The following is a 26,519-nucleotide window of genomic DNA, read 5'->3' on the forward strand; positions in this document are numbered from 1 at the left end:
ATATGCTAATAATATATTTTTATTTTAATCTTCTTGATTGCTTCAGTATTTAAGACGTGAATTGAAAAAAAAGAAATGTTATTGATTTCTAAAATAGTTATTATATGGGTCAAAATTTGAATTTGACAATTAAACATATCGAATGATAATATGTGGAGATTGAAGACAAATCAAATATAACATAGTTGAAGTACTACTAGCCTCAATGTATGAGCTTGTATGATAAAATTGTTCACGTTTCGAGAGGTCCAAACCTTCGATCTTTGTATTTGGTCGATCTGATTTTGAATTTCAAAGTTGCAACGCTAGTAAAATCTTGACGACAGTTCATAATACAAGTTTAAAAGCGTAATCATTTTCGAAGAATCCACGATTTCTTTTAGCATTTACACAGTTCTACAGGTAATGAAAATAACGTGTAGATGTAGATCATTATGTGAACAGAATTCATATGAGACATCTCCTAGAATTTTGCTTTAAATATATTTGTATCCCTTATTCGCAATTTTCATTATTCACTTGCTATTATTGAAGTTCTATAACCTAAAGCTCTCAGACTCACTTAATACGTGCTTTTTCGATGGACATTGTTGGACAGTCATGTTGACAATTTTGCTAAAAATACTTTATTTATTACTTTTATCTTATCAATTGCTTCAATATTTATTGTTTTCACTTGTTATTATAATCACGCTTAACAAGTAAAATAACATTAACAATATTATTATTTGACCATCTCAAACTGAATATCTTTGAACCACATCAAAACATTAATTTAGGGTTACATAATTATTATCATATAAAATGATACAGGTATATATTTGACTTCTTATTAGTTAATAGTAAATTTTACTTATGTTTCTTATTCTAGTGGACTGTCTAAATCAATGTACCTTCACTATTTCAATCAGGGTCATTAAATTGTTTTAATTAGTTAGTTTTAAAAAATAAAATTTCATGTGAAAATTGAAAATAAATCAAATATAACATAGTAAAAATAATACTAGCCTCAAAGCTTGTACAATAAAACTGTTCACAATCTCAGAGGTCCAGACATTCGATCCTTGTAATTGATCGATCTGGTTTTGAATTCAAAAGTTGCAAGGTTAATGAACTTTTGGTGACAGCTTAAGATAAATTAAAGAGTGCAATCGTTCTAAAAGAATCCACGATTTCTATCAGCAGTTACAAAGTTCTACATATAACGAAAATAACGTGCAGATGTAGAGCATTATGGGGGCAGAATTCATGTGAGACGTTCTTAGAATTTTGCTTTAAATATATTTGTATCCCTTATTCGTATTCCATCGCAATTTTCATTATTCACTTGCTATTATTAAAGTTCTATAACCTAAAGCTCATAGGCTCATTTAATACGTGCTTTTTCGATGGACGTTGTTGGACAATCACGTTGACAAATATGCCAATAATGTTTGTTATTATTAGTTAGTTTTAATAAATAAAATTTCATGTGGAAATTGAAAATAAATCAAAATATAGCATCGTAAAAGTAGTACTTGCCTCAATGTATGAGCTTGTACAATAAAATTATTCACAATTTCAGAGTTCTAGACATTCAATCCTTATGATTGATCGAACTGATTTTGAATTCAAAAGTTGCAAGGCTAATGAAATTTTGGTGACAGCTTAAGATAAATTAAAGAATGCAATCGTTCTAAAAGAATCCACGATTTCTATCAGCAGTTACAAAGTTCTACATATAACGAAAATAACGTGCAGATGTAGAGCATTATGGGGGCAGAATTCATGTGAGACGTTCTTAGAATTTTGCTTTAAATATATTTGTATCCCTTATTCGTATTCCATCGCAATTTTCATTATTCACTTGCTATTATTAAAGTTCTATAACCTAAAGCTCAAAGACTCATTTAATACGTATTTTTTCAATCAACGTTATTGGACAATCACGTTGGCAAATATGTTAACAATGTTTGTTATTATTAGTTAGTTTTAAAAAATAAAATTACATATGAAAATTGAAAATAAATCAAATATAACATAGTAAAAGTATTACTAGCCTCAATGTATGAGCTTGTACAATAAAATTGTTCACAATCTCAAAGGTCCAGACATTTGAATCTTGTAATTGATCGATCTGGTTTTGAATTCAAAAGTTGCAAGGCTAATGAATTTTTGGTGACAGTTCTAGATAAGTTAAGGAGAGTATTCGTTTTAAAAGAGTCCACGATTTCTATCAACAGTTACAAAGTTCTACTAATAACAAAAATAACGTGCAGATGTAGAGCATTATGGGGGCAGAATTCATGTGAGACGTTTCCTAGAATTTTGCTTTAGATATATTTGTATCCCTTATTCGTATTCCATCGCAATTTTCATTATTCACTTGCTATTATTAAATTTCTATAACCTAAAGTTCACAGGCTCATTTAATACGTGCTTTTTTGATAAACGTTGTTGGATAATCACGTTAACAAATAAGCTAATAATGTTTGTTATTTTTATTTTATTGATTGCTTCAGTATTTAAGATGTGAATTGAAGAAAAAAATGTTATTAATTTCTAAAATAGTTATTATATGGGTCAAAATTTGAATTTGACAATTAAATAAATCAAATGATAATATGTGGAGATTGAAGATAAATCAAATATAACATAGTAGAAGTAGTACTATCCTCAATGTATGAGCTTGTACAATAAATTATTAACATTCCCAAAGGTTCAGACCTTCGATCTTTGTAATTGGTTGATCTGATTTTGAATTCCAAAGTCACAAGGCTAGTAAAATCTTTGTGACAACTCAAGATAAATAAAGAACACTACCGTTTTTGAAGAATTCACGATTTCTTTCAGCAGTCACACTGTTCGACATATAACAGAAATAATGTGCAGATGTAGATTATTATGGGACCAGAATTTATGTGAGACGTTTCCTAGAATTTTTCTTTAAATATATTTTTATTCCTTATTCGTATTCCATCGTAATTTTCATTATTCACTTGCTATTATTGAAGTTCTATAACCTAAAACTCTCAGGCTCATTTAATACGTGTTTTTTCGATAGACGTTATTGGACAATCACGTTGGCAAATGTGCTAATAATATTTGTTATTTTTATCTTATTGATTGCTTCAGTATTTAAGATGTGAATTGAAGAAAGAGAAATGTTATTCATTACTAAAATAGTTTTTATATGAGTCAAAATTCGAATTTGATAATTAAACATATCGAATGATAATATGTGGAGATTGAAGACAAATCAAATATAACATAGTTGAATTAAGCAGTACTAGCCTCAATGTATGAGCTTGTATGATAAAATTGTTCACATTCCGAAAGGTACGGACCTTCGAACTTTGTATTTGGTCGATCTGATTTTGAATTCCAAAGTTGCAAGGCTAGTAAATCTTGGCGACAGTTCACAAGACAAGTTAAAAAGAGCGTAGCCGTTTTCAAAAAATCCACAATTTCTTTCAGCATTTACACAGTTGTATAAGTAACGAAAATAACATGTAGATGTAGATCATTATGGGAGTAGAATTCATGTGAGACGTTTTCTAGAATTTTGCTTTAAAGTATCCCTTATTTGTATTTCATCGCAATTTTCATTATTCACTTGTTGTTATTAAAGTTCTATAACCTAAAGCTCTCATGCTCACTTAATACATGCCTTTTCGATGAACATTGTTAGACAATTATATTGACAAATATGCTAAAAATACTTTATTTGTTATTTTTATATTATCGGTTGCTTCAATATTTATTGTTTTCACTTGTTATTATAATTATGCTTGACAAGTAAAATAACATTAATAATATTATTATTTGATCATCTCAAACTGCATATCTTTGAACCACATCAAAACATTAATTTAGGATTTAATAATTATTATCATATAAAATGATTCATACATATATTTGGCTTCTTATTAATTATTAGTAAATTTTATTTATGCTTCTTATTTTAGTGGATTGTCTAAATCAATGCATCTTTACTATTCCTATCACGGTCATTAGAACTTTTTAATTAGTTAGTTTTGAAAAATCAAATTACATACTTTTCTAATTAAAAGCTTCTATAATTATAAACATATTTAGCTTTATCATCAACTTTAACATAATACAGATTAAAATCTGAATTTGATATTTTTAATTAGTTAATTTAAATAAACTCTTAACTTGATCCTTGTATATATAAACAAATCAGGTGGATTAAATTAGTTAAGAAATAGTCCACGTGGCAATAAGGTCCATAATTGTCAAATAACTACTTTTTTCTCTTTGGCGGTCAAACCTAATCCTTTGCCTCAATATTTGTGTCATGTCTGTACTATCATTATTCCACACGTCTCAACACATACCTTTTCTTTCTCCCTCTAATCATCGCCATCGCCACACCTCCGACCACGGAATTAGAATTTTCAATAAAAAAATTTAAAATCTAAAAAAATAGATATATGAATTAATCGAAGGGAGTTTAACATTTATTATTTATATATTAAAAAAATTATTTTAAATATATATAAATAATATAATTTTTTATCAAAAAGAGTTCGAATAAACCCCTAGCCACCATGTGGCTCCGCCCCTAACCATCACCTCCACCTTCGTCGATTCCCTATCAAATGGTCTTGAAGCACAAAAAAATTTTACTCGTTGGTATCAATTGGAGGATCGTGAACTTTTATTGCTTTTTATAAAAATTTTGGCCTAATAAGTTTCATGTTACATCAATTCAAACATATTCGATTTATTCAATAGAAATCTTATAAAACAATCAATTGCGTTCGTTGATTCAATGACTAAGTCAATCTGCTTGGTTCTTTGTATATAATTTTGATGTAATAGCATTTTGATTCATTCATTTTTTTGCAAGAATGTCAATTACTAAGCTAACAATTCCACATTTACATAAGATTCCAAAAAGTGTCATACTCAAAAAATATGATCTAAATAATCTGCTCTAATACAAGCAAATAAAATACTAAACATTTTAATATAAAGCTTATTTAAATTATAATAATTACAGTAGTAAATTTGAACGCATAGCACTTGAACAACACGAAAGATTTATTTATTCCCAACTTCTTTTCTTAAAAAGATCTGATTTTTAGATATTCACATAATAAGACGATGAACATTTTATCGATGAACAAAACGTCAACGTTTTCCTCCATATATATATTATAAACTATTGTTTCACTTATCTTTTCTTTTTTAAACTCTTTCCTAATTTCTGAAAATTAAAAGGGGAATTACGCTAATTAAACAAGATTACAACAAATTAATTAAAGCAACAGTTCAAAAAACATGCAGAATCTCCGATCATCAACTCCGGCGAATTTCACATGTCTTCCGGTGGCGGAAGAAGATTAAGGTCGATATCGATGCCTTTAGTTTTTGGCTTGAGATCGTTACCCATAAAATCGATCACCGACGAAGAATCCGATTCACTCCGGCAGGTAGCATCACCTCCATCTCCGCCGCCGTGATGAATCACTCCAGCTAGAGCATCCATATAGTACATAGGCGGAGTGATTCCTCCGGTTACACCTTCATCGATCGGCGCAACATGAAATTGAGGATTATGAAACAAAAACTTACCAACCGATGAGCTTCCTAGGCTCAGATCCAACGGCGATGATTCCACCATTGCCGTCGTCACCGCCGCCGCCGCCGTCACCGTCACCTCAGCTTCCGCCGCCGCAGACGATGACTCAACGGTACTGTTCTGGCTCAGACTCAAACTCCGATTCACATCCTCCGGCGGCAACACAATCGGAAAATTCGTTTTCGCTTTCTCACCTCGAAATTCTCTTGCCGCTGCATCGTAAGCTCTCGCAGCTTCCTCAGCGGTATCAAAAGTACCTAACCAAACACGGCATTTTTTCAACGGATCTCTAATCTCCGCCGCGTATCTTCCCCACGGCCTCTTCCGTACACCTCTGTAATGCACCTCTTCTGCCGCCGCCGTCACCGCCGTCTTCGCCGTACATTTTTTCTTCGGCGCCATTTTCAGTCCTCCGCCTCCCGGAAATCGATAATTTCTGTATGTAACTATATATATTTACGTATAGAATTTGAACAAGTCATTAGAGAATCAGGGCACGGTTGAGAGAAATTGTAGGGACGACAGTGCTCTTTATATAGGAAGCATAGTCAATGGAGTCTTTGACTGATGGAAATATGGGGACCACATGATTTTATTTTATTTCTTAAAAAGGCAAATTTGTGATAATTGTATATCAAAATATGGATAAATGTTAATATTGGTCCTTGTGATTTTCTAGTTAAATACATTTTAGTAACAATTATTTTGTTGTAGTAATTGTTTCTTTTTAGTATGATTTGTCATGCTTATTTTAGTGCTTTGTCTTGCCTTCTTTTTTTCCTTTATTTTCTTTATTTAAATTGTTTTTATTGGAGTCGAAGGTCTATTAGAAATAATTTTTTTATTTACCGTATATCAATTTATAAATAATTTTTTAATTATTATGTAAAATAGAAAATAACCATCTAATATAGAACGAAGGGAGTAGTGAATTAGCTAAAGCTACCTTTGATCCCTTACGTGTGAATGTTCACAAATTAACGATTTATTATGTAAGAAAATCTAACATTAAAAGCGTTACGATGATATATGCGAGGAATAGCGAAAAACTCGTGATTGAAATGTAAGGGAAGATCTGCGTGAAGGATCCATCCAATGAGAGTGAATTCAAGTTCTAATTTTATAATCGGGTTCGATTATAGAAAGGAAATAAAAAAGGTAAGGGACATATATATATTGAATTGATATGAACAAAGGGCAAAATAGTAAAGGTAATCAATCTATAAATAATTTTTTAATCACCGTGTAAAAAATAAAAAATGACTATCTAATATGGGACGAAGGGAGTACATTTTGATCATTAACAGTAGTGAATTAGCTAAAGCTACCTTTGATCCCTTGCGTGTGAATGTTCACAAATTAATGATTTATTATGTAAATAAATCTAACATTAAAAGCGTTACGATGATATATGAGAAGAATAACGAAAAACTCGTGATTGGTATGTAAGGGAAGATCTGCGTGAAGGATTCAACCAATGAGAGTGAATCCAACTTCTAATTTTATAACCGAATTCAATTATAGGATGGAAATTTAGAAGGTAAAACGACCCTTTTTTGTTCAATCCAATATGTAACGAGTAAGTAGAAAATAAGTGAGAAGTAATAAATCAGGTCCGAAATAATTAAAGGTTAATTGTGTATGATAAAAAATCACAAGAATCTAATTGTAATATATACATAACTAAAGGACTAAAAGTGCAATAATGTACATGTACATATCTAATGAAACATGACTTATATAGTATTAATAATATATATATATATAACACAATCAGAGGTCCTAAATGAAATACAATACAATTACTTGAAACAAATATAGAGGAGAATTTTATTTATTTTTCTTAAATTTGGTTTTATTATTGTTTAGCTCAGAACATGGAGAGGAAAATATTTTTCGTTTTTTGTGATTTTGAGGGAAAACGTCAAATCACGCAGCAAACTAATTCCCCCCCCCCCCCCCCCCCCCCCTTATCGTAGACTTGTGTGATGAAAAATTAAAAATGATATATTTGTTTGAGCTCGTAATAAATAATACTTATATTTTACGTTACGTGATAATAGATTGCATATCACATGCATGCTACCGTATAAAATTAATTTGATTACGTACAGTTATAAAAGATATATCGTAACGTTTTTAATTCTATAATAAATAAAACATGATGCGTAAACTATAAATATCTTTGAAAATAAATAAACAAATGATAAATAATCAACTCAATTTAGATAATTAATTACCGTAAATGATACATTATTGTATCTTGAGCATGTTGGATTGTCAAACGATCTCAAACATAATTTAAAATATGGTTTTCTTTTGTATGTGTTTTAATTACACAATTGGAGATCCTATAAATGAAATGCTATATAATTACTTGAAAGTTCACAAGAAAATAAATTTGGGTTTATTATGTTTTAGCTCAGAAATATGGAGTAGATATTTTATTTTTATTTTTTGTAATTTTGAGGGAAGACAGCAAATCACCCAGCAAACTACCCCCCCCCCCCCTATTGTAGAATTAGGTGATGAAAAAACGGATATATTTGTTTGAGATTGTAATAAAAAATAATTATCTTTTACGTTACGCGATAATAGATTGTATATTACGTGCATGTTCACGTATAAAAAGTGATTTGATTACGTATGCTAATAAAAAATTATATCGTAACGTTTTTGATCTTGCAATAAGTAAAACATGACTTGTAAAATATAAATGCATTCAAAATAACTCAGTAAATGCAATTAACTCAATTTTGATAACTAAATGTCGTAAATGACACATATATTATCTTAACATTTTGAACTGTCAAACAATCTCCAACATAATTCAAAAAATAATAAAAGAAATTAGTTTATATATATATTAGCAAATTAATTTTTTTTCTCTCATTATCGTAAAATTAAGTGATGAAAAAAGAAAAATATTTGTTTGAGCTCGTAATAAATAATAATGTCCTTTATGTTATGAGATCATTAACGTGCATATCACGTGCACGTCGCCTTGCAAAATTGATTTGATTACGTACGCTTGTAAAAGATCACGGCGTAACGATTTTATTTCTGAAATAAATAAAGCATGACTAGTAAAGTATAACCGCCATCAAAATAACTGAGTAAATAGCAAATAACATAATTTCAATAACTAAATATTGTGAAAAGTACATAATATATCTAAAACTGTTTAGACTGTCAAACGATCTTGAACATAATTCAAAAAATGTACAATATATATATATATATATATATATATATATATATATATATATATATATATATATATATATAACACAATTAGAGGTCCTAAATGAAATGCAATATAACTACTTGAAAGTTCAGGGAGAAAAATTACTCCGTTTAGTCCAAAATAATTGATGTTTCATAAATTTAAAAAGACATTCAATTCTTTCTTTTTTTGAATTGCCATTGAAACATTTTTAATCCCCATAATAATTATTTCTACCTTAAAGGAAAAGAAAATCATAACTAAAAATATTTTAATTAAGATTCCTTTTAATTAAAATTGATATCTAATCTTAAAACATCAATTATGTTGGATTGGAAAGAGTAATATAGCCTAATAGTTCAAATTGAATAAGAAAAGAGACTTACAATTATTATTAAAGATATTTATGAGATAGAAAATTGAAAAAGAAAAAGAAATTTACAATTCTTGAAATTCTTGTCGTAAATGACGCATATTTTATCTTAACATTTTGAACTGTCAAACAATCTCGACATAATTCAAAAAATAATAAAAGAATTATATATATATACACGCACACACACCCCATATCACATAGCAAACTAATTTTTCTCTCGCTATCATAAAATAAAGAGATGAAAAAAGAAATATATTTGTTTGTGTTCGTAATGAATAATAATGTCTTTTACGTTACGAGATAATTAACGTGCATATTACGTGTACGTCGCCTTGTAAAATTGATTTAATTATGTGCGCTTGTAAAAGATCGTGACGTAACGATTTTGATTCTGAAATAAATAAAACATGACTTATAAAGTATAACTGCCTTCAAAATAGCCAAGTAAATAACAAATAATACAATTTCAATAACTAAATATTGTGAATGGTGCATAATATATCTAAAACTGTCAAACGATTTTGAGCATAGTTCAAAAAATGTACAATATTTTTTTTTTTTTTAATATACATAACACAATTAGAGGCCAAATTGAATAAAACAACAGACTTACAATTATTATTAAAGATATTTATGAGATAGAAAATTGAAAAAGAAAAAGAAACTTACAATTCTTAAAATTCTCATTATTTCTACTAATTAATGTATTATACAACACATTTAGAGTTTCTTAATGAAATGCAATAAATAAACTTCCTTTAGTGCATATTAAATGAATTGTTAAAAAAAATCATTTTATGGAATTATTTTTAAAATAAAAAAATGAAAAAAATGAAAAATAACCTTCATTTATATCCTCATATATATATGTTTTTAAAATAAATGAGATACACCCAATAATTTAATTAATATGAACTACATAAAATAATTACTCGAAACACCAATAATAACAACAACATATTTAATACATACCAGGAATACAATTACTTGAAAATTCATAAAAATAAATTTACCATGTAAAAGTTGAAAAAAAAGAAAGAAACTTTACAATTCTTTTAATTTCCTTGACATTGTCATTATTTCAATCAATGCTTTATTATTATTATTATTATTATTATTATTATTTATATAAAATAAAAGAATAATTATCTAAGTCTAACACGTGGACGTCAGAGAACTAAACAAAGAAAAAGATACAGGGAAACCGGAGACCGGCAAAAATTAAAGTTGTCGGCGGCGGTTCGATCTGTTTGGCGGCGGGGTCAGTTTTGTCATTTTAATTACCGGCTCTGGGCACTGCAACATTTTCTATGGCTTGGGTGGGTCCTACTAATATTTGATCGGCTCGGCCGCCGCCCCATTCGGCGGAGCCAATTAAGTGAAGCCACGTATATGTACACGTGGTTTGCTTAAAATGAATTCATACTAATACACTCTTAACTTTCCACTCACTACCAATCAACAAGATCTTTTGGATTTTTATTGTTTTTGATACGGAGGAAAATATTTTTTCGAAAAAATAAGTGACTATTTTTTGTTTATGTTTTAGTGTTTGATAAGTATATAGTTTTTGATTTTTGGTATTGATAATATTTATTGTTTATTATGATTAGGTGATTGATTGTATTTTATTGTTAATTAATATTACGATTCATGTTTCATGTTGTCTTGCTATTAATTTTTATGTTTTTCTTTACTAACATTTTTTCGTTTAATTACTAATTTTATATTTGTTTCACTTGAGTTATGAGTCTTTAAAAATAGCCTCTCTAACTGACGTACACTATCTCTTATTCAGACCCTATTTTATAGGATTTAACTCAATATTGTTTATCAAGTAAGTAAAATATTGTATTTTAAATATAGTTATATGTAAGCTAGCAACATATTATGAGGATAAAATAGCATGGACATGGAGAGTGGGAGTTTGAGGATTGGAGATGTTGGATGAGCTGAGAGAAGATAGTTTTATTTATTTTTCTAAAAAATATTTTTCAAGAACATTTTCCTTCGTACTAACACATACCCTATATCTTATGACATAAATAAAAATAAAATAATTAAATATCTTTTTAAATATTTTTAAAAAAAGTATATAAACAAAAAATACGATAAATATTTTGAGACTATATAGGATCGAGTAGCTATATTTAAGAGATAATGTACTGTTTCATTCATACGTATTTAATACAGTACTTTTTTTGCACAAAATAATAGAGTTTGACTGAAGTCTATATATAGAGCCCGTTTGGATGGGTTTTAAGTTGGTCAAAATCAACTTAAAGCTCCTTTTTAGCTTTTGGACGTATTTGCCTAATGCTAATTTTAAGCCATAAATTTTTTAAAGTCAGTCAAAAATAAAAATTTAGGATTTCTAACTTTTTTTTTCTAAGGGCTTAAAGCCATTTTGTTTAACCATAGAAATTACTTTTATATCCCTTATATTTTAACTAAATTCCCAAACTACCCTTTTTATTCTTTTAACCCTAAAATTCAAACACTTATTTTCAACATTAACACTTTTATCCAAACACTCAATTGCTTATTTATAAAAATAACTTTCAACACTTCAAAGTTCTAAAAATACTTCATACATAAAAGTTATTTTTTTTAAGTCCATTCAAACGAGCTCATAGTTGTATTTTCCTTACGTTTTAGGAAGCCTCATTAATTTTAGAAAACATATATATATATATATATATATATATATATATATATTCTAAAACTTATCTAATATTCAATATATTTTAATTTTTTGCGCTTTATTAGTTCGCTATAAGAACATTAATTATATTGTCAACAAAATGAAAGAACTTCAAAATTTATAGTTAAATGGATTAATATTGTTTATAAAATAGTTTTTAATTACTATATTTTCAAACCTAATATATATTTCTATTTTTCAGCAGCCGCCATATGTGGGGTTCCCAATATAGTAGTTTATTAAACGTGTTTCATCTTTTATTACTTTCACTATTGCATTAATAATTATTATATTCCAGTTGTTATGAATATAAAAGTAGTTATGTAAACAAATTTAGGAAGTAATCGAGCGTTGTTGTCTAGATTTTTTAATTAGTATTATTATCAATAGTATTATTTTTATTATTTTTTGTTTCAGTTAGTTTAATTATTTGTAATAGTTATTGTTTTCTTCTATTGTTTTGAATCTACAACTTTTTGTTATCGTATTTTTTTTCATATTGTTTTTTTATATGAGTTATTTGGATCGAGGGTATATTGAAAAGAATCGCTTTATTTTCATAAGATAAAAGTAAAGTTGTGTACACACTATTCTTTTCAGATCTAACTTATGAGATTATACTGAATACATTATTATTTGTTGTTGGTTTATTTTATTTTTATTTTTAGTGTATCTTTAATACGTTATATGAGAATTCTTTTCAATGAGACTCCTAAACTATTATAGACGTTTTAGGTCTTTGTTCGATTAGTCGATCTTTGAAAATAATCAACATAATTTAAATTGCACATATTTTTATTAGCGAGACTTTCTTAACTTATCGATTTATTTTGCTGCACTAATAATTAATGTTAAACTATATATTTCCTGAAATGATCATAAAAGAACTATCATTTTCATTATTCTTAAAAGAAGCTAATTACTTCCTACTATTCTGCTTAATTAGAAAAATAGTTTATTAGCACGTAGTAATAAAATACAGGGAGGCTAACATCATTAACTCTTAATATTAATATAATATATTTTTGGATTAAAAAGAAATCAACCAAACTTTGTTTTCCATAGTTTTAACTAAACTAATGTATTTCCATTTTGCAGCAGCCATAAACGTGCATATTTCATAAGTTTAAAATTTTACTTTTTGACTAATGTATAATTTTAATATTCCAATTCATGTTGTGCAGACATCTCACTGTCCCATCTTTGAATTTTTTTTCACCCTTGTTTTAGGGTTACCAATCACATTGTATTGTCCATAATGTTATTCCATTCGGTTCAAGTTATATGATAATTCTTTTTATTTATTATAAAATGATAGTATTTTTTTATATGTAAAAATAATTTAATTTTGAATTATTATTTTATTTTTAATAAAATAATAATATCATATTGGTTTACTAGAGATAGAAATAGAGGTCCTGAGTTTGAGCTCTTAAAAAATGAAAAAAATTATGTTGGGAGAATTGTCTCCAGAAATGCAGGGTCATACAATGCTTGAATATATTCAGATTTAATCAAACTTCAATACAAATTAAATATCGGAGACAAGAGGAAAACCAAAACAACAACAACATTATTATTCTTCAAAATAATGGTGGGAAAAAAAGGAGAAAAAAGTGGAATGAAGTAACCATTTCTCTTTCTTTTTCTTCTTTTCTTATTTCTTTTTGAAAAAAGTGTTATAAGTCTCAGTGGTCTGATTGTGACATTATTGTCTCCAAGTTTTTTTTGTTTTTGGATTTGAAGTTATATGCTTTGACCATGAGAATTATTTTTTATACTATCGATATAAATTAGAGATATGTGTATCGAATGGAGAGATTAAACATCCTTTACGATCGAATATTCCTTTTATTTACCTTCATATATGAGCCCGTTTGGATGGGTTTTAAGTTGGTCAAACCAACTTATAAGTCCCTTTTTAGCTTTTGAACGTGTTTGTCTAATGCTAACTTTAAGCCATAAAATTTTTAAGTCAGTCAAAAATGAAAAGTTAGGATTTCTAACTTTTTTTTTTCTAAATGCTTAAAGTCATTTTGTTTGACCATGTAAATTACTTTTATATCCCTTATATTTTAACTAAATTCTCAAACTACCCTTTTTATTCTTTTAACCCTAAAATTCAAACACTTATTTTCAACATAAGCACTTTTATCCAAACACTCAACTGCTTATTTATAAAAATAACATTCAGCACTTCAAAGTTCTAAAAGCACTTCATACATAAAAGTTACTTTTTTAAGCTTATCCAAATGGGCTTTATATATATATATATATATATATATATATATATATATATATATATATATATATATCAAATAGTTATATATATCAAATAGTTGATAAGTAAAAGTGAACGAAGGGAGTATCTACATTCTCATTTTCAATATATACTATATGAGATTTCACATTTAGTGTGTGTGTTTATACAGAGAGAAACACTCACCACGAGAATCATGTCAAGAAGTTGAAAGTATTAAATACGTGCCCCACAAATTTGTGATCAAATTTTAATATATGTTCAGAAACTATAAGTCAAGGTTTCTCAGTGTCATTTTTATTTGACAATTTTTACTAGCTTTCCCATTCTTCTTGTGGTATAGTACTTGTTTTCCATGAATTCTTTGTGCCCAAGACCAAGGGCATTGTCATGAGTGGGTGGGTGGGTGGGTGACAAAGAGACCAGGTCCACGCAAAGCATGTTTCAACTCCGATCATGTTGGATCAATGGCGGAATCAGAATTTTTATTAGAGATTCAAAATATAAAAAAATAAACACATGAAAAAATCAAAAATGATTCAACATCTATTAAATATGCATAGATGAACCCCCTTCTCCCACCTGATTCCGCCTCTGTAGACAAACACAATTCAGAATAAATTTTGAGCACCATTATATGCTTCCGTCCGTTCACTTTATGCGATACTATTTTCTTATTAATTTTATATTGCTGACCTCAACAACCACAGAGGGACCTAAGAAGAATGAACTGAATTTAATGTTTTTTTTGCATGATTGATTGACAATTTTTTGAAAATAATAGCATCACCCTTGCTAAAAAATCAACATTGTTGGAAATTTCCAAGAGAAATAATAAAGACAATGTTGTTCATTGAGAAAAAGCATTAATAAATGGAGAAACTACCTCATTATACATACATCCATACCATATATACTAATTCTATTTATAATTTCAAATAATTACTTAATATATTACTACTAATTAAGAGTTTCCTATCATATATTGAGAAAAATACACCTAAATATATGTATTGCTACCAGATACACTAAAAATAGGGAGAAAGGAGAACGAGATAGTGATTTATCTCAGATACACGTGAATCACACTATACACACCAGATACATATATATATGTATATATCTGGTGTGATTCACATATATCTGGGATACCAAATGCATAGGAGAGCGGCGAATGAGATGGGAGGGAAGCGAGGAAGGCGAGCGAGACTAGTTTATGTATCCCAAATACATGTTAATCCACTTGGATACAGTGTATCTGAAGCAAATTACACCTAATTTTGACTAGGAGTGTTCATGGTTCGGTTATTGATTAAAATCACAACCAAACCAATTTAATCAGTTTTTAATGTCTAAAACCATAACCAAATCAAGTAAAATAATAACCACCGATTTGGTTATTGTCGGTTTGGTTCGGTTTTTCGGTTTATGACTAGTCGGGACAATTCAAATATTTTCTCTCTACATTCTTCAAATTTCTTATAAGCTCTTTTTTCCTCATGGCCTACAAGGGCGAACTTTGATGCATATTGAGGGAAAGATATGATGATGGCAAATCAGGTGGACCAAACTTACAATGCAGTTTAGATTTAAAAAAATAAGTCAAACAGATGTTTCAAAATACAAACAACTTTGTCCATTAAAATGAAAAAATTACATATTTAACTAAACTAACTAGAGAATCCATAATATAATCAAAAGTATTTCGACCATCTTAAATTAATAATTAAAAGGTATAAAATATCTTTAATTATTTATGAAAAGCTAATATTATACATATAAATAATTATAAATTTTATGATAATTATCGGTTTGGCTCGGTTATTTATTCGGTTATTATTTACTATAACCATAACCAAATCAAATATTATCGGTTTTTCAAATTTAAAACCAAACCAAACCATATGTCGGTTTTTTTATTCGGTTTGATTTTGATTTTAACCAAAACTGTGAAAAACCCTAATTTTGACCACATATATCCCGAGATACATGTAGTTGGACGTATCAAAATCTATAAAATTCGTAATATTGCAAACTAGAGTATATCTAAGTAATTAGCTTCTAAACTAGTGAAATTTCTATAAGTTTCCCATAATAAATAGAGCTCAATAATAAATAGAGCTCAATTAGGAGCATAATTATCAACATATAATAGATCTTTTGAAGAACTGATTAATTCCGACGACCATAAAAATAAAGTTCCACTTTACCTGTCAATATTGACAATAATAAAATTCGTAATAACAAAAAGATCAGCCAACTTTAAAAATAGTTCATCTATCTTTAAAAATACTATTTTACCCTCCAATTATTTATCCCCCACCCCACCATTTGCTTAGCAATACCGATTTATTCAACTCACTTTGTATTTTGTTTTGATTTTTCCCTTTGTGAGGAGGTACTGAAAGGAGAAGATAGAGGTCGAGAATTAAGATGGAAGGAATTGAGCGTTTTTTCTTTTTTATGCACGAGCACTTTGACACTAGTTTAGAACACTTTATTTGCTTCCCCTTTCTATTATCAGTCTTGATACTATTGTGCTAGCTATATATTATTATTATTATTATTATCATATTCCTCAATTTTACTATTTATATTGTTCTTTTTACTTAGGTTATCTTTAAGATTTTCCTGTTAGTACTTTCTCCTCTTCAATTTTTACATTATAGATTTGTCCTCTTGTACTTTTCACACTTGTTTTGTTTTGAAAATATTTTTCTCGAATCGATAATCTTATCAAAAACCACCTCTTTAACTTACCCAATTCAAGATAGGTATAAATTTACGTTCCACCCTCTCTGGCCCCTATTTATAAAAATCACACTAAATATATTATTATTGTTCTTGCCTTTATGAGGAGGACTCGAGGTAGAACACTTAATATGCTAGATCGTCCCATTTCGCCAAACCAACCTCTAAAAAACTTCAAGTACGGACCTAGATCGATTGTACAAACAGACTTTTAAAAGTGGCATGTAGAGCATAAGAGCTTCATATATGATATGATAAATACTCGATTCTCATTAGTAGATCTGCATTGTTAAAACCAAATAGGGGGCAGTCTTGATGTATTTTACTCCCTCTTTTTAATGGCGAGGGTAGTGATTGAAAGATACAACATATGACATTATTGTGAGGTAAAAAATAAAAAGAAAGATTAAGGGTGTGTCCGTTATATCGGAAAATGTTTTCTAGAAAAATTAATAAGTTTCTTACCTATTTTTTTTTTATGTATGAGAGGTGAGGGTGAAGATGAAGTGTATTGGGGTAGAAAGAACACAATCAACGGAAAAATATCAGTAGTGAAACTTGATTTTCTGGAGAAAATATTTTTAAAAAATTGACCAACCGAACATGAAAAAATTGGGGAAAATGTAATGGAAAATGTTTTCTTTCCTACCACAAACAAATGAAAAGTTTCTCATTAGCATCATCACAGACAAATGGATAGTTATGAATTCCATATAACACAAATGATTTGTTGTTTAACTTAAACTTTATCACTTTTCATTCAGATATAAGGAATTATGAAAACTAGAACTTTCAATCTACAGATGGCTCAAAAAGATTTCTGTTAGAACAAAGCTATTCCAAGAGAGGGATATAAATGGTGAAGTAATCCTACTCTATGATGGCAAAGAATACAAAAAAAGTTTAGCTCCAAATTCAAAAAAAATGGAGAAGATTTCTGGGGTTCTTAGTATTACATTGTCCATCGATATCCGTTGAACTATGAAGACATGCACTGCATAACAATCATCCATCTACAATCCAAGAACAGAAGAAACACTTATGGAAGGTAACAGAAATAAACAAATTACTCATAAAACAGCAGAAGTTGGCCAAAAAAGGGAGAAACAGAAGGCATCAACACAATTCAAAACGCTATGTTATTTATTGAAGTTCATAGACTAAAAGTTACAAAATCTTGAAGCCGAAAGGAAGCCAATGAGCAAGTAATCACAGCCCTAAACAAGGAAAAACCAGTCATCAAACTACTATATGAAAAAAAAAAGATGTTTCAAATTAACCTGAAATGTCATGCAATTACATTCTTAGAAGATCATTCTATGACTTAAAAGCTAATGTAGGCATGCAGTTTAGCATCAGAAGAATTCAACTAGTAAATACTGCTACTTAATAAGTGCTTCAGAAGAAGCTAAATTCACGGAAAGGGAAAAAAACCCAGTTTCACAAATGGGAAGAGTAGAACGGAAATCAAATGACAGTCATAGAAGAAACCAAATATTTCTTCAGGGCTCATACAGACATTCTCTTAAACTGCATGGACATAATACTTCGGTTGAACCCTCCGACATCATAAATCATCATTGCAATCTGATTGAATACCAAGTATTAGAATAACCCTAAACATTATTAAATTAGAACTATATTGAGAAAGAAAAGATTATATGCTAAGTAGATTCAGTCCCTCAGACAATCTGATTAAGTTATCTCAAGGCCTATTTAAGTTTTAAACTGATAGGCAATCAATGACAGCCACATCACAAACTGATCAATCTAGTTATCAGACAATTAGTGCAAATCACCACAAACGCATCATTAAAAAACTCCACACTTTTTAAGGATGTAAAGATATTTTGGTTAAGCACTACTGTGTTCAATATTAAATGAAACCACAAGTCATTAATCTTCCTATTTCAGCAGGTTGAAATTTACCTAATGAAGACAGATTCTGTCAGCAAAAGTTGAAATCTAATCAGTTCAATGTCACTTATCACGTATTCAAGTTCGATCTACCAAGAGATTTATCTGGTTACAAGAAACTAAAGTGTAACAATTCAGTAGCTTATGAGTACTAGAACACTGGTATTTACGTAGTTGGTGTAATACAAGTTAAACCTATTCTTTTTCCTTTTCAATACCTTGCTTCAGATTTTGTTTGCATATTTTGATCTGCTCCTAGTAGTGATAATGTAGAAATCTGAATTTTTAGCCTGTAACTCGCAAAACCTAAGATCGTGCTTAAAATATCAAAGATCTAGCCGAGGAAACATATATTCTTCATCATGTTTCATTCTTGAGACTAGTTTAAGACTAATCTATGATATTTGAAAACATGAATGCTTCTAATTGTCCATAGGCTCCCATGAAACACTATTACGGTATACTCAAAAATTTTCAGAAGCAACTTGGCATAAGCAGACAAAACAATACAAGAAGCCATTAGATACTTTCAGGAACAACATAGTCCCAAGTAACTTGAAATTGGTACATTACTAAATAACTTGTTTTTTTTTTTATACCATACAAAGCCAACAGATTAAGCACAAGTATAAAAATGCTTTCAAGACAAATTCAAGTTTTTCCTTGAAAAGAGTTTCGCCATCGGTAATAAACTACAAAAGAATCCAAATTTCAGAAAAAGGAAAACATCCATGTTCTCATTCACTATCTACTTCTCATGTTCTTACACTGCATGGATATTTCACTTTGCTTGCACTCTCTGACATTCATCATGCATCATCATTGCAATCTGATTAAATGCAAGTATTAGAATTATGCTTACATCTTCACAACTACAACTGGAAATGCAACATATGTATGGTAAAAAATTTATGTCCCACCGTCAATCTGATTGATTTTTTTAGGCTTATCAATGGAATTAAATCGTCAACAATCAAACACAGCAGCCTGATTCACAACATCTGATGTATTTCAATCAACGATCAGATGAACACAACAAATACCATCAATTGCTCATTTCAAGTGTCAGCTTCAAGACATAATTCAATGATGTTCAGAGGAGAATAATTTGAATTCCTTTAGGAAATTGAAGTCAATTAATTAATAGTTTCCATTGGAATGAATATACTAGATAACTAGAATCTTGACCACCATAAAGTTTTCTCTGTAGATTGGAAGGGCCAACAAAGAATAAATGGAGGCAAGCCTACAATACAACAGTCTCAAGGAAAAATCCAACTCTAATGTACTCCTAAGAAAATCATGAATCAGAGAACATATGTATTATCAGCATTACTCATACGATGTGGAAACTGAAGGGATGTTACCTTAATACTCAATATCACATCAACAAGTTTAGCTATGTATGTGAACACTCAAGTGATAGTTAAGCCGTACATTGACAATGGAGAAAGCAAAAGAGAGTTGGTATATGATCCTTTCCACATACACTAACATCTTTTTCCTTTGCCAAAATCAATACAATTTTTTACAAAAATCAATTGTTTAGTTAGTTACATCTTAAGGGGGGAGATTCCTCACCAGACCTAAGAAAAGAACTATGATTACTTAAATTGACAGAGTGAAGATATTTGTATAACTTGAACCCCATTTCATGATCTTCATCTAGTCCCCTCTTGCCCTACAATATTCACTTTTTACTGCAGAAAGAGGAAGTACAGATAGAAGAAAATAGGTTATGGATGGAGCATAAAAAATTGCAACATAATTGATTCCTAGAGAATTGTGTTCAGTAACACAATAGTTCAATGAATTCTACTGTCAACACTCTAACACATGTCAATGTTACTACTATATTTTTCTTCCTCAACCTTGTTCCTCTTCATATACTTCCTTTTCCCCTTTCCAGGGGTTCATATTGAGGTCAACAACCTGAAGTTCAAACATAATGCTGCAACTGACTTCACTCCTTCCACGTGGTCAGAGGCTCAAAGCTTGATCAAGAAATTTATCTACAACTATTGGGTGATCTGCCAATGGTACACTGGAAGTGCCTTATGTTTGGCAATCAAGCTAGACCAAAAGCTTGTTTCACTATGTGGCTATGCTTGCAGCAAAGATTGTTAACTACTGATAGACTCACTCACATGGGGACTTGAGGCTAATCCAACTTGTGTCCTATGCCTACAAGGACCTGAATCTCATGAACACTTGTTTGTTCACTGTCCAGTTGCTCAATCTCTAAGGTCCAGAGTACTAACGTGGATCAATAGACTAGATTGTCTTTCTACAAACAGGTATGACTTTGTGTTGTGGAATATTAAGCAGGCTAAAGGTAAATCTCAGACAGCTCAACTCTTCAAAATGGTATTTGCTGAATGTACATATGCCCTATCGATTTGAGAAGAAGAGAAAAACAGTGGTAAGTATGGCCAAGGATCTAGCATATATGTGCACTGTTCGAGCTCCAACTGGACTACAAGCCTTAGTACATAGCATACAATTTTAATTTGCATTATGCCCGCTCTTGTAAAGTCTTTTTACTACTTCATATGACCTTAGCAAGCTGTGCCGACTTTGCTAAATTTGTAATGACTGTTACTCGTCATTGATTACCAAAAATAAAATGAAGTTCAAAGCTCATATTAACTAAGATTAATGACCATTTCAACCCTCAAGCAATCAGCTTAATGCAATTACCAGTTGATTTATAGTCCAAAATTCAGAACTAATGAAGATCCAATGTGAGAAAATATAATTTCATTCATAAATGACCAAACAACTCGATACATATACGAGTGATTGATCTACAATTCACGCATAAAATTCGTAGCCAACAAATCAATACATAAACGGATCCACACATAGAAAGTTCAACATGAGATAATTAATTATACCTTCAAGAGTCCAACCATAGATCCGAGGAGTAGCAGACAGCTTTGAAGTGAGTAATGCTGAAGCAGTTGCAGTGTGAAATGGAAACATCGATTCCACTCTAACACAACTCATTTCTACAGGCGACCTTCAAAATACACAATATCAAATCTATCAATCATAAATTCATACTATATACTAAAAAAGAAAAAATCATACTCTAACAATCTGTATTATTTATTGTTAGTGTAACCTGAAAATGCGAGCGGTGAGAGGTTTTTGAGTGGGAATACGGAAGGGAGAAGTCTTTGGATTGACGCCGGAGGAAATTCTGGTGGTTGCTGATCGGCAGGAGGTGGCGGCGGAGCGGAGGAAGGACCTGGCGGCGAAAGTGGCCATAATTTGTAAAAAGGGAAATAAGGAGAGGCACAAGGGCTTTGTTGAGGTTTTAGGTTGAGAAATTGGGGACTCCCATCTTCTCGTTAGTAATTTTGTTAAATTACTAAAATATCCCTATAATATGACTCGGTTTCGGATATATTTTTTATATTTTAAAATTAAACATGAAATATTTATAACTAATAAGAGTCTAAAACTTTATTTATTTGTACTTAATAAAGGAGAATTTTAATTATTAAGTGAGTTTGTTTTTATATGTTTTAACCACTTAATAGATGTGAATGATTAAAATTTGTAACAAATCTTAATATCGATAATAATCTATTTAAAGATTTCTACAAAATAGTATAGTAGTTCACCAATTTCATCTAATTCATGATTATCGTCCACCTGATCAATTAAATGTCACCACTCACCATTATAATAAGAAAATCTAAAATCACTAACTTAATATTTTTAAAATATAATTTATTTATTTTTAAAAAATATTATTGTGATGGTCGAATCAACTCATGTACACCTCAATTAGTTTTATAAACACCAATTAATTTTATAAGATACTTAAATATCTTTCACAAGTACAAATATTGAATATGTGTGTTTATCAAATCTTAGATATTGTTATTACTTTTATATGATTAAAATTAAAACATATGTTGGTATTCGATTATTTTTTAAAAAACATGTTAGTGGAGACCATGTTTGCTTCTTTATTGTTCATTTTAGCAAATAAAATATAGAATAATTAATTATATTTTAATCATATTTGATCGAAATTAACTATGATATTTATATTAAAGTCTGACTAATTTAAATTCACGTCGAATAGATCTCATTCGGATAACGTTTGCTACCAAACATTTTGCTTATTACAAATGCTTGTTTGACTTGGATGTATATTTTTCTTTCCTTCTTAAAACTACTACTCCCTTCGTTTCAGTAAGAAATGTTTATTTTTATTATTTTTTTAATTCTACAAGATTAAATATTATTTTTGATTCATTTTACATATCTTTGATTTAATACCACAAGATTTAAAAGTTATTTTTTACTTAAAAAAAAAAAAATTGTGTGAAGTCAAAATAGGACGAAATGTTTTAACAACATTATTATAATTATCTTTCAGTAGGCAAGCAATCAAGCGCCTGTAGCTCAGTGGATAGAGCGTCTGTTTCCTAAGCAGAAAGTCGTAGGTTCGACCCCTACCTGGCGCGTTTATTAAAAATATTTTTATTTTTTGGATGGAGAAATAAACACACTTGAAGAAGTCAAGGGAAGTTAACACTTGTTATTTATAGTCGTAAATTATAATTTAAATCTTATTCATATATCGTGATTGTTTTGTTTTTGTTTTGAAAGAGATATGGATGAGCCCTTTACGATATTGTGAGACATATTCAAGATTTTATGTTCTATATGTTCAAGTTAGAGGTTCTTACGATGTGTCCAGTATCAAAGAAAATAATTTTTAGGAAAATAAGTGGATTACTTACTTATTATCTTGTGTTCGGTATGCAAGCAAAAACTATTATTCTGAAATTTACATTCGTATATAATCCATTTGTATAAACATTATGAGAGGTGGGGGTCTAGGTAGGAGTGATGGAGATGGGGGCTATGGGGGTGGAAGCGAGATGAAGATGTACAATGTCACTTGTGAAAGTTGTTTTTCCTGAATCTCTTGAAAGAGAAAAAAACATTCATGTTTTCTCTCCCTAATTTGAAGATTTCGATTAGAAAATAATTTTTTTAAAATTTTTTTTTTTTAGAATAATCTGCAATCGCTATAATCTTTGCCGCATCTTTTGCTATTCGAATGAGCACTCTATGATGGGTCTGCAAATTTATAAGACCATAAATGGCCAAAGTTATTTATTGTCACTTAAAAGAAATACAAGCCATGATGTAAAGTTGTGTACTGTGGCCTTTATAGACAATGATTATAATGTTTCATGACATAAATAAACAACAGACATAAATAATCCTACTGAATTATTTCGATTCTCTTATCAATTAATCAAACAAGTTAAAACATTTATTCATGTGAGAAACGATTAAATATGCTGCATTTGCTTGCATGAAAAATTTGAAACACAAATCATTAATTAATGTCTTTTATTTTAGGACATTAATTCTCTAAGTCTTGTCCAATGTAGCAACGAGGTTTGGAGCTATAACTATTTTTTTTACGAGTTTAAGTTTTATGTCCTTATAATTTTTTCTTTTATGACAATATATATATGTGTGTGGTAATTCGTAACGATTTCATGAAAATATCATCGCATCTAATATAAAGTAAAAATGCTATCACAAAGCTATTAAATTTTAATATTTTATATCCATTTTAATAATATCTTTCGCTTTGGACCTAGTTAATCCCACAATTTTAAAATCCATCTCTAAAATTTATTTTTTTATATAGTCCATCACAAATTAATCATTCAAAAAGTAATTTTATAGTAAAATGGAGAATCTTTTTTTCTTCTTCTCCTTTTGTTATGAAAAGAAGAGAAAGCTAGGCAAGATGGGGTTGTACATACCAATAGGATATATAAAGGAAGTATTATATTTAAAAAATGTGATAATATGTTAAGTATTTTTTTTTTTTTTAATTAAAAATCTGAGATTCAAAACATAAAAATAGCTCAATGAAGTTTCATGGGCAATCCTATAAAGACGACTCAATTTTTATTTTTCGAATTTAGACAACTTCACTAGGCCAGTTTTAGAGACCTTCTTATAAGTACTTTACTTCCAAAATAAAATTCTTCTACATAATTTTAAATTAATCGAATTTCAAAAATAATCCGGACACCGATGGAAAACAAAAATAGAAGAATGTGGATTCCCACAAGACACAAGCAACTATAGACTTTTGAGCTTTTCTTTCACTAATAAAAAAAATAAGATGACAAAAAGAAAGAAGAAAAGAGAAGAGGGCAAAGCCTCTAACTCACCTATGAGGAATTTTGGAAATTGAAAAAAGATATGGTGTGGCCGTGTGGGGCTCAACCATGAGAGGACAATTATGAAAGGGGTCTTTACTTTTAAAAAATAAAATAAAATAAAATAGTCAATAGAATTCATTATTTATTATTTCAAGCTGATATATATAGATTGTGCATTAAACGGTCAAGTTGGACTATTATCATTTTTGAATGTCAAGAAATAATAAGACACAACATAGCAAAGAATGAGGAACATAATGATAATATCTCATTTTTACCCCCAACAAACAAAATCACATCATGTCTTGTTGGAAAATGAATATGTCCTGCATGGTAAAAAAACAATGAGTTAGAAGTTGAAGACACCAAGATAACTTGAAAAACACACAATTGCATGAAGAAACATTTGACTAGTCTATTTTGAAAAACATCTTTTATAGGAACGATAAAAATTATTTCTGTGCGATCTATATGTCATAAATTTAAATATTGGAAGCAATGAATCAGTGGTGGAGTCACTTACGATAACCTTTTATTGAAAAATTATTCGATATAGCTAGATTTCTTGACTTTTATGCAATTTTAATTTTTTTATATTTTGATATTTATTAGTTGAAATTTTGGCTCCGCCAATACTGCAACTAATATTAATATTTGTTTTAAGATAACTATTTACATCCACACCCTTTAGAGTGTGACCATTTTCTGAACCTGCATGAATACATAATATTTTTGCACCTGACTTTTCTTCTTCTTCTGGGACAATGCCCTTGAAATAGAGGAAGATGACTCTCTAACAGAAACAAGAAATATAAGTTTCACAAATAACATTTCACATTGACGATCTCTTACTCGCCCTTCAACATACTCCTCCCTTACCACCACCTCCGACTCCCATAATATTTGCTTAGACTCTCGATTATACACATATATTTTAAAGATAATATTTTTTGTTTACTTACGCAATAACCACTAGAAATGAATACGAAAATAAGTTATATTAGAACAATATTTTTTTGCACATATCAAAGATACCTTCATTGAAGTAATTTATAGCCATACAAATATTTATGGCGAAACCCATCGGTGGCCACCTAAAGTTGGCACCAATTGTCACTTAGACATCTCAACTAGGCTTTGTTCATTTTAGACACCTCAAGTAAGGCTCCGATGTGTCATTTTGACACTTTGTGCTGACTTGACACATTACGTGTGCTGCACCCATTTTAAGTGCGTGAAAAACATTTTTTTTCTTTAAATATATATATATATATATATATATATATATTTATTTATTGTTCTTCTTCTTTTTCATTTCTGCCATCATTTCTTCTTCTTTTTCTTTCTTCTTCTTCTTCTTCATTGCTTGTTCTTCTTTTACAAATTTCTTTTACAAAACACAATCTTTCTCAATTTTCTTCAACACCCATTAGCCCAAAACTCATTTAATATCGACAAGTTGAATTCGCCCCCA

General features: G+C 29.4%; 2 protein-coding genes and 1 non-coding gene across 9 annotated transcripts; 1 reads left to right on the forward strand and 2 right to left on the reverse strand.

The window, feature by feature from the left end:
- Positions 1-5,134: 5,134 nt before the first annotated feature.
- On the reverse strand, positions 5,135-6,138 carry LOC129895133 (ethylene-responsive transcription factor 8-like). The gene has a single exon (XM_055970791.1). It carries the CDS (start codon positions 5,990-5,992, stop codon positions 5,324-5,326), a length of 669 nt encoding a protein of 222 aa, XP_055826766.1. The 5' UTR covers positions 5,993-6,138; the 3' UTR covers positions 5,135-5,323.
- An 11,442-nt stretch (positions 6,139-17,580) lies between these two features.
- Positions 17,581-22,165, reverse strand: LOC129896359 (protein NUCLEAR FUSION DEFECTIVE 6, mitochondrial-like). 7 transcript variants are annotated; one of them, XM_055972230.1, is made up of 4 exons: positions 21,952-22,165; positions 21,722-21,846; positions 19,592-19,653; positions 17,581-17,920 (listed from the first exon to the last, which is right to left on the reverse strand). In XM_055972230.1, exons 1-3 carry the CDS (start codon positions 22,095-22,097, stop codon positions 19,634-19,636), a joined length of 291 nt encoding a protein of 96 aa, XP_055828205.1. In that variant the 5' UTR covers positions 22,098-22,165; the 3' UTR covers positions 17,581-17,920; positions 19,592-19,633. The 7 variants fall into 7 exon arrangements, with proteins under 7 accessions (XP_055828205.1, XP_055828208.1, XP_055828207.1 ...); XM_055972232.1 differs by lacking the exon at positions 17,581-17,920 and adding an exon at positions 17,957-18,124; XM_055972231.1 differs by lacking the exon at positions 17,581-17,920 and adding an exon at positions 18,161-18,494.
- Positions 22,166-23,238: 1,073 nt separating this feature from the next.
- TRNAR-CCU (transfer RNA arginine (anticodon CCU)) lies at positions 23,239-23,311 on the forward strand. Its single transcript has one exon. It is a non-coding gene; the product is annotated as a tRNA-Arg (tRNA).
- The last annotated feature ends 3,208 nt before the right edge of the window (positions 23,312-26,519 follow it).

This window comes from Solanum dulcamara, chromosome 7 (genome assembly GCF_947179165.1).
Source record: "Solanum dulcamara chromosome 7, daSolDulc1.2, whole genome shotgun sequence".
NCBI classification, from domain to species: Eukaryota; Viridiplantae; Streptophyta; class Magnoliopsida; order Solanales; family Solanaceae; genus Solanum; species Solanum dulcamara.

Coding starts and splice junctions, on each gene's coding strand:
- LOC129896359 (XM_055972230.1), bottom strand. CDS start 22,097: ATGGCCACTTTCGCCGCCAGGTCCTTCCTCCGCTCCGCCGCCACCTCC. Junction 21,847..21,951: donor CTCACCGCTCGCATTTTCAG/GTTACACTAACA, acceptor TGTATTTTGAAG/GTCGCCTGTAGAAATGAGTT. Junction 19,654..21,721: donor CTATGGTTGGACTCTTGAAG/GTATAATTAATT, acceptor GCATTTAATCAG/ATTGCAATGATGATGCATGA.
- LOC129895133 (XM_055970791.1), bottom strand. CDS start 5,992: ATGGCGCCGAAGAAAAAATGTACGGCGAAGACGGCGGTGACGGCGGCG.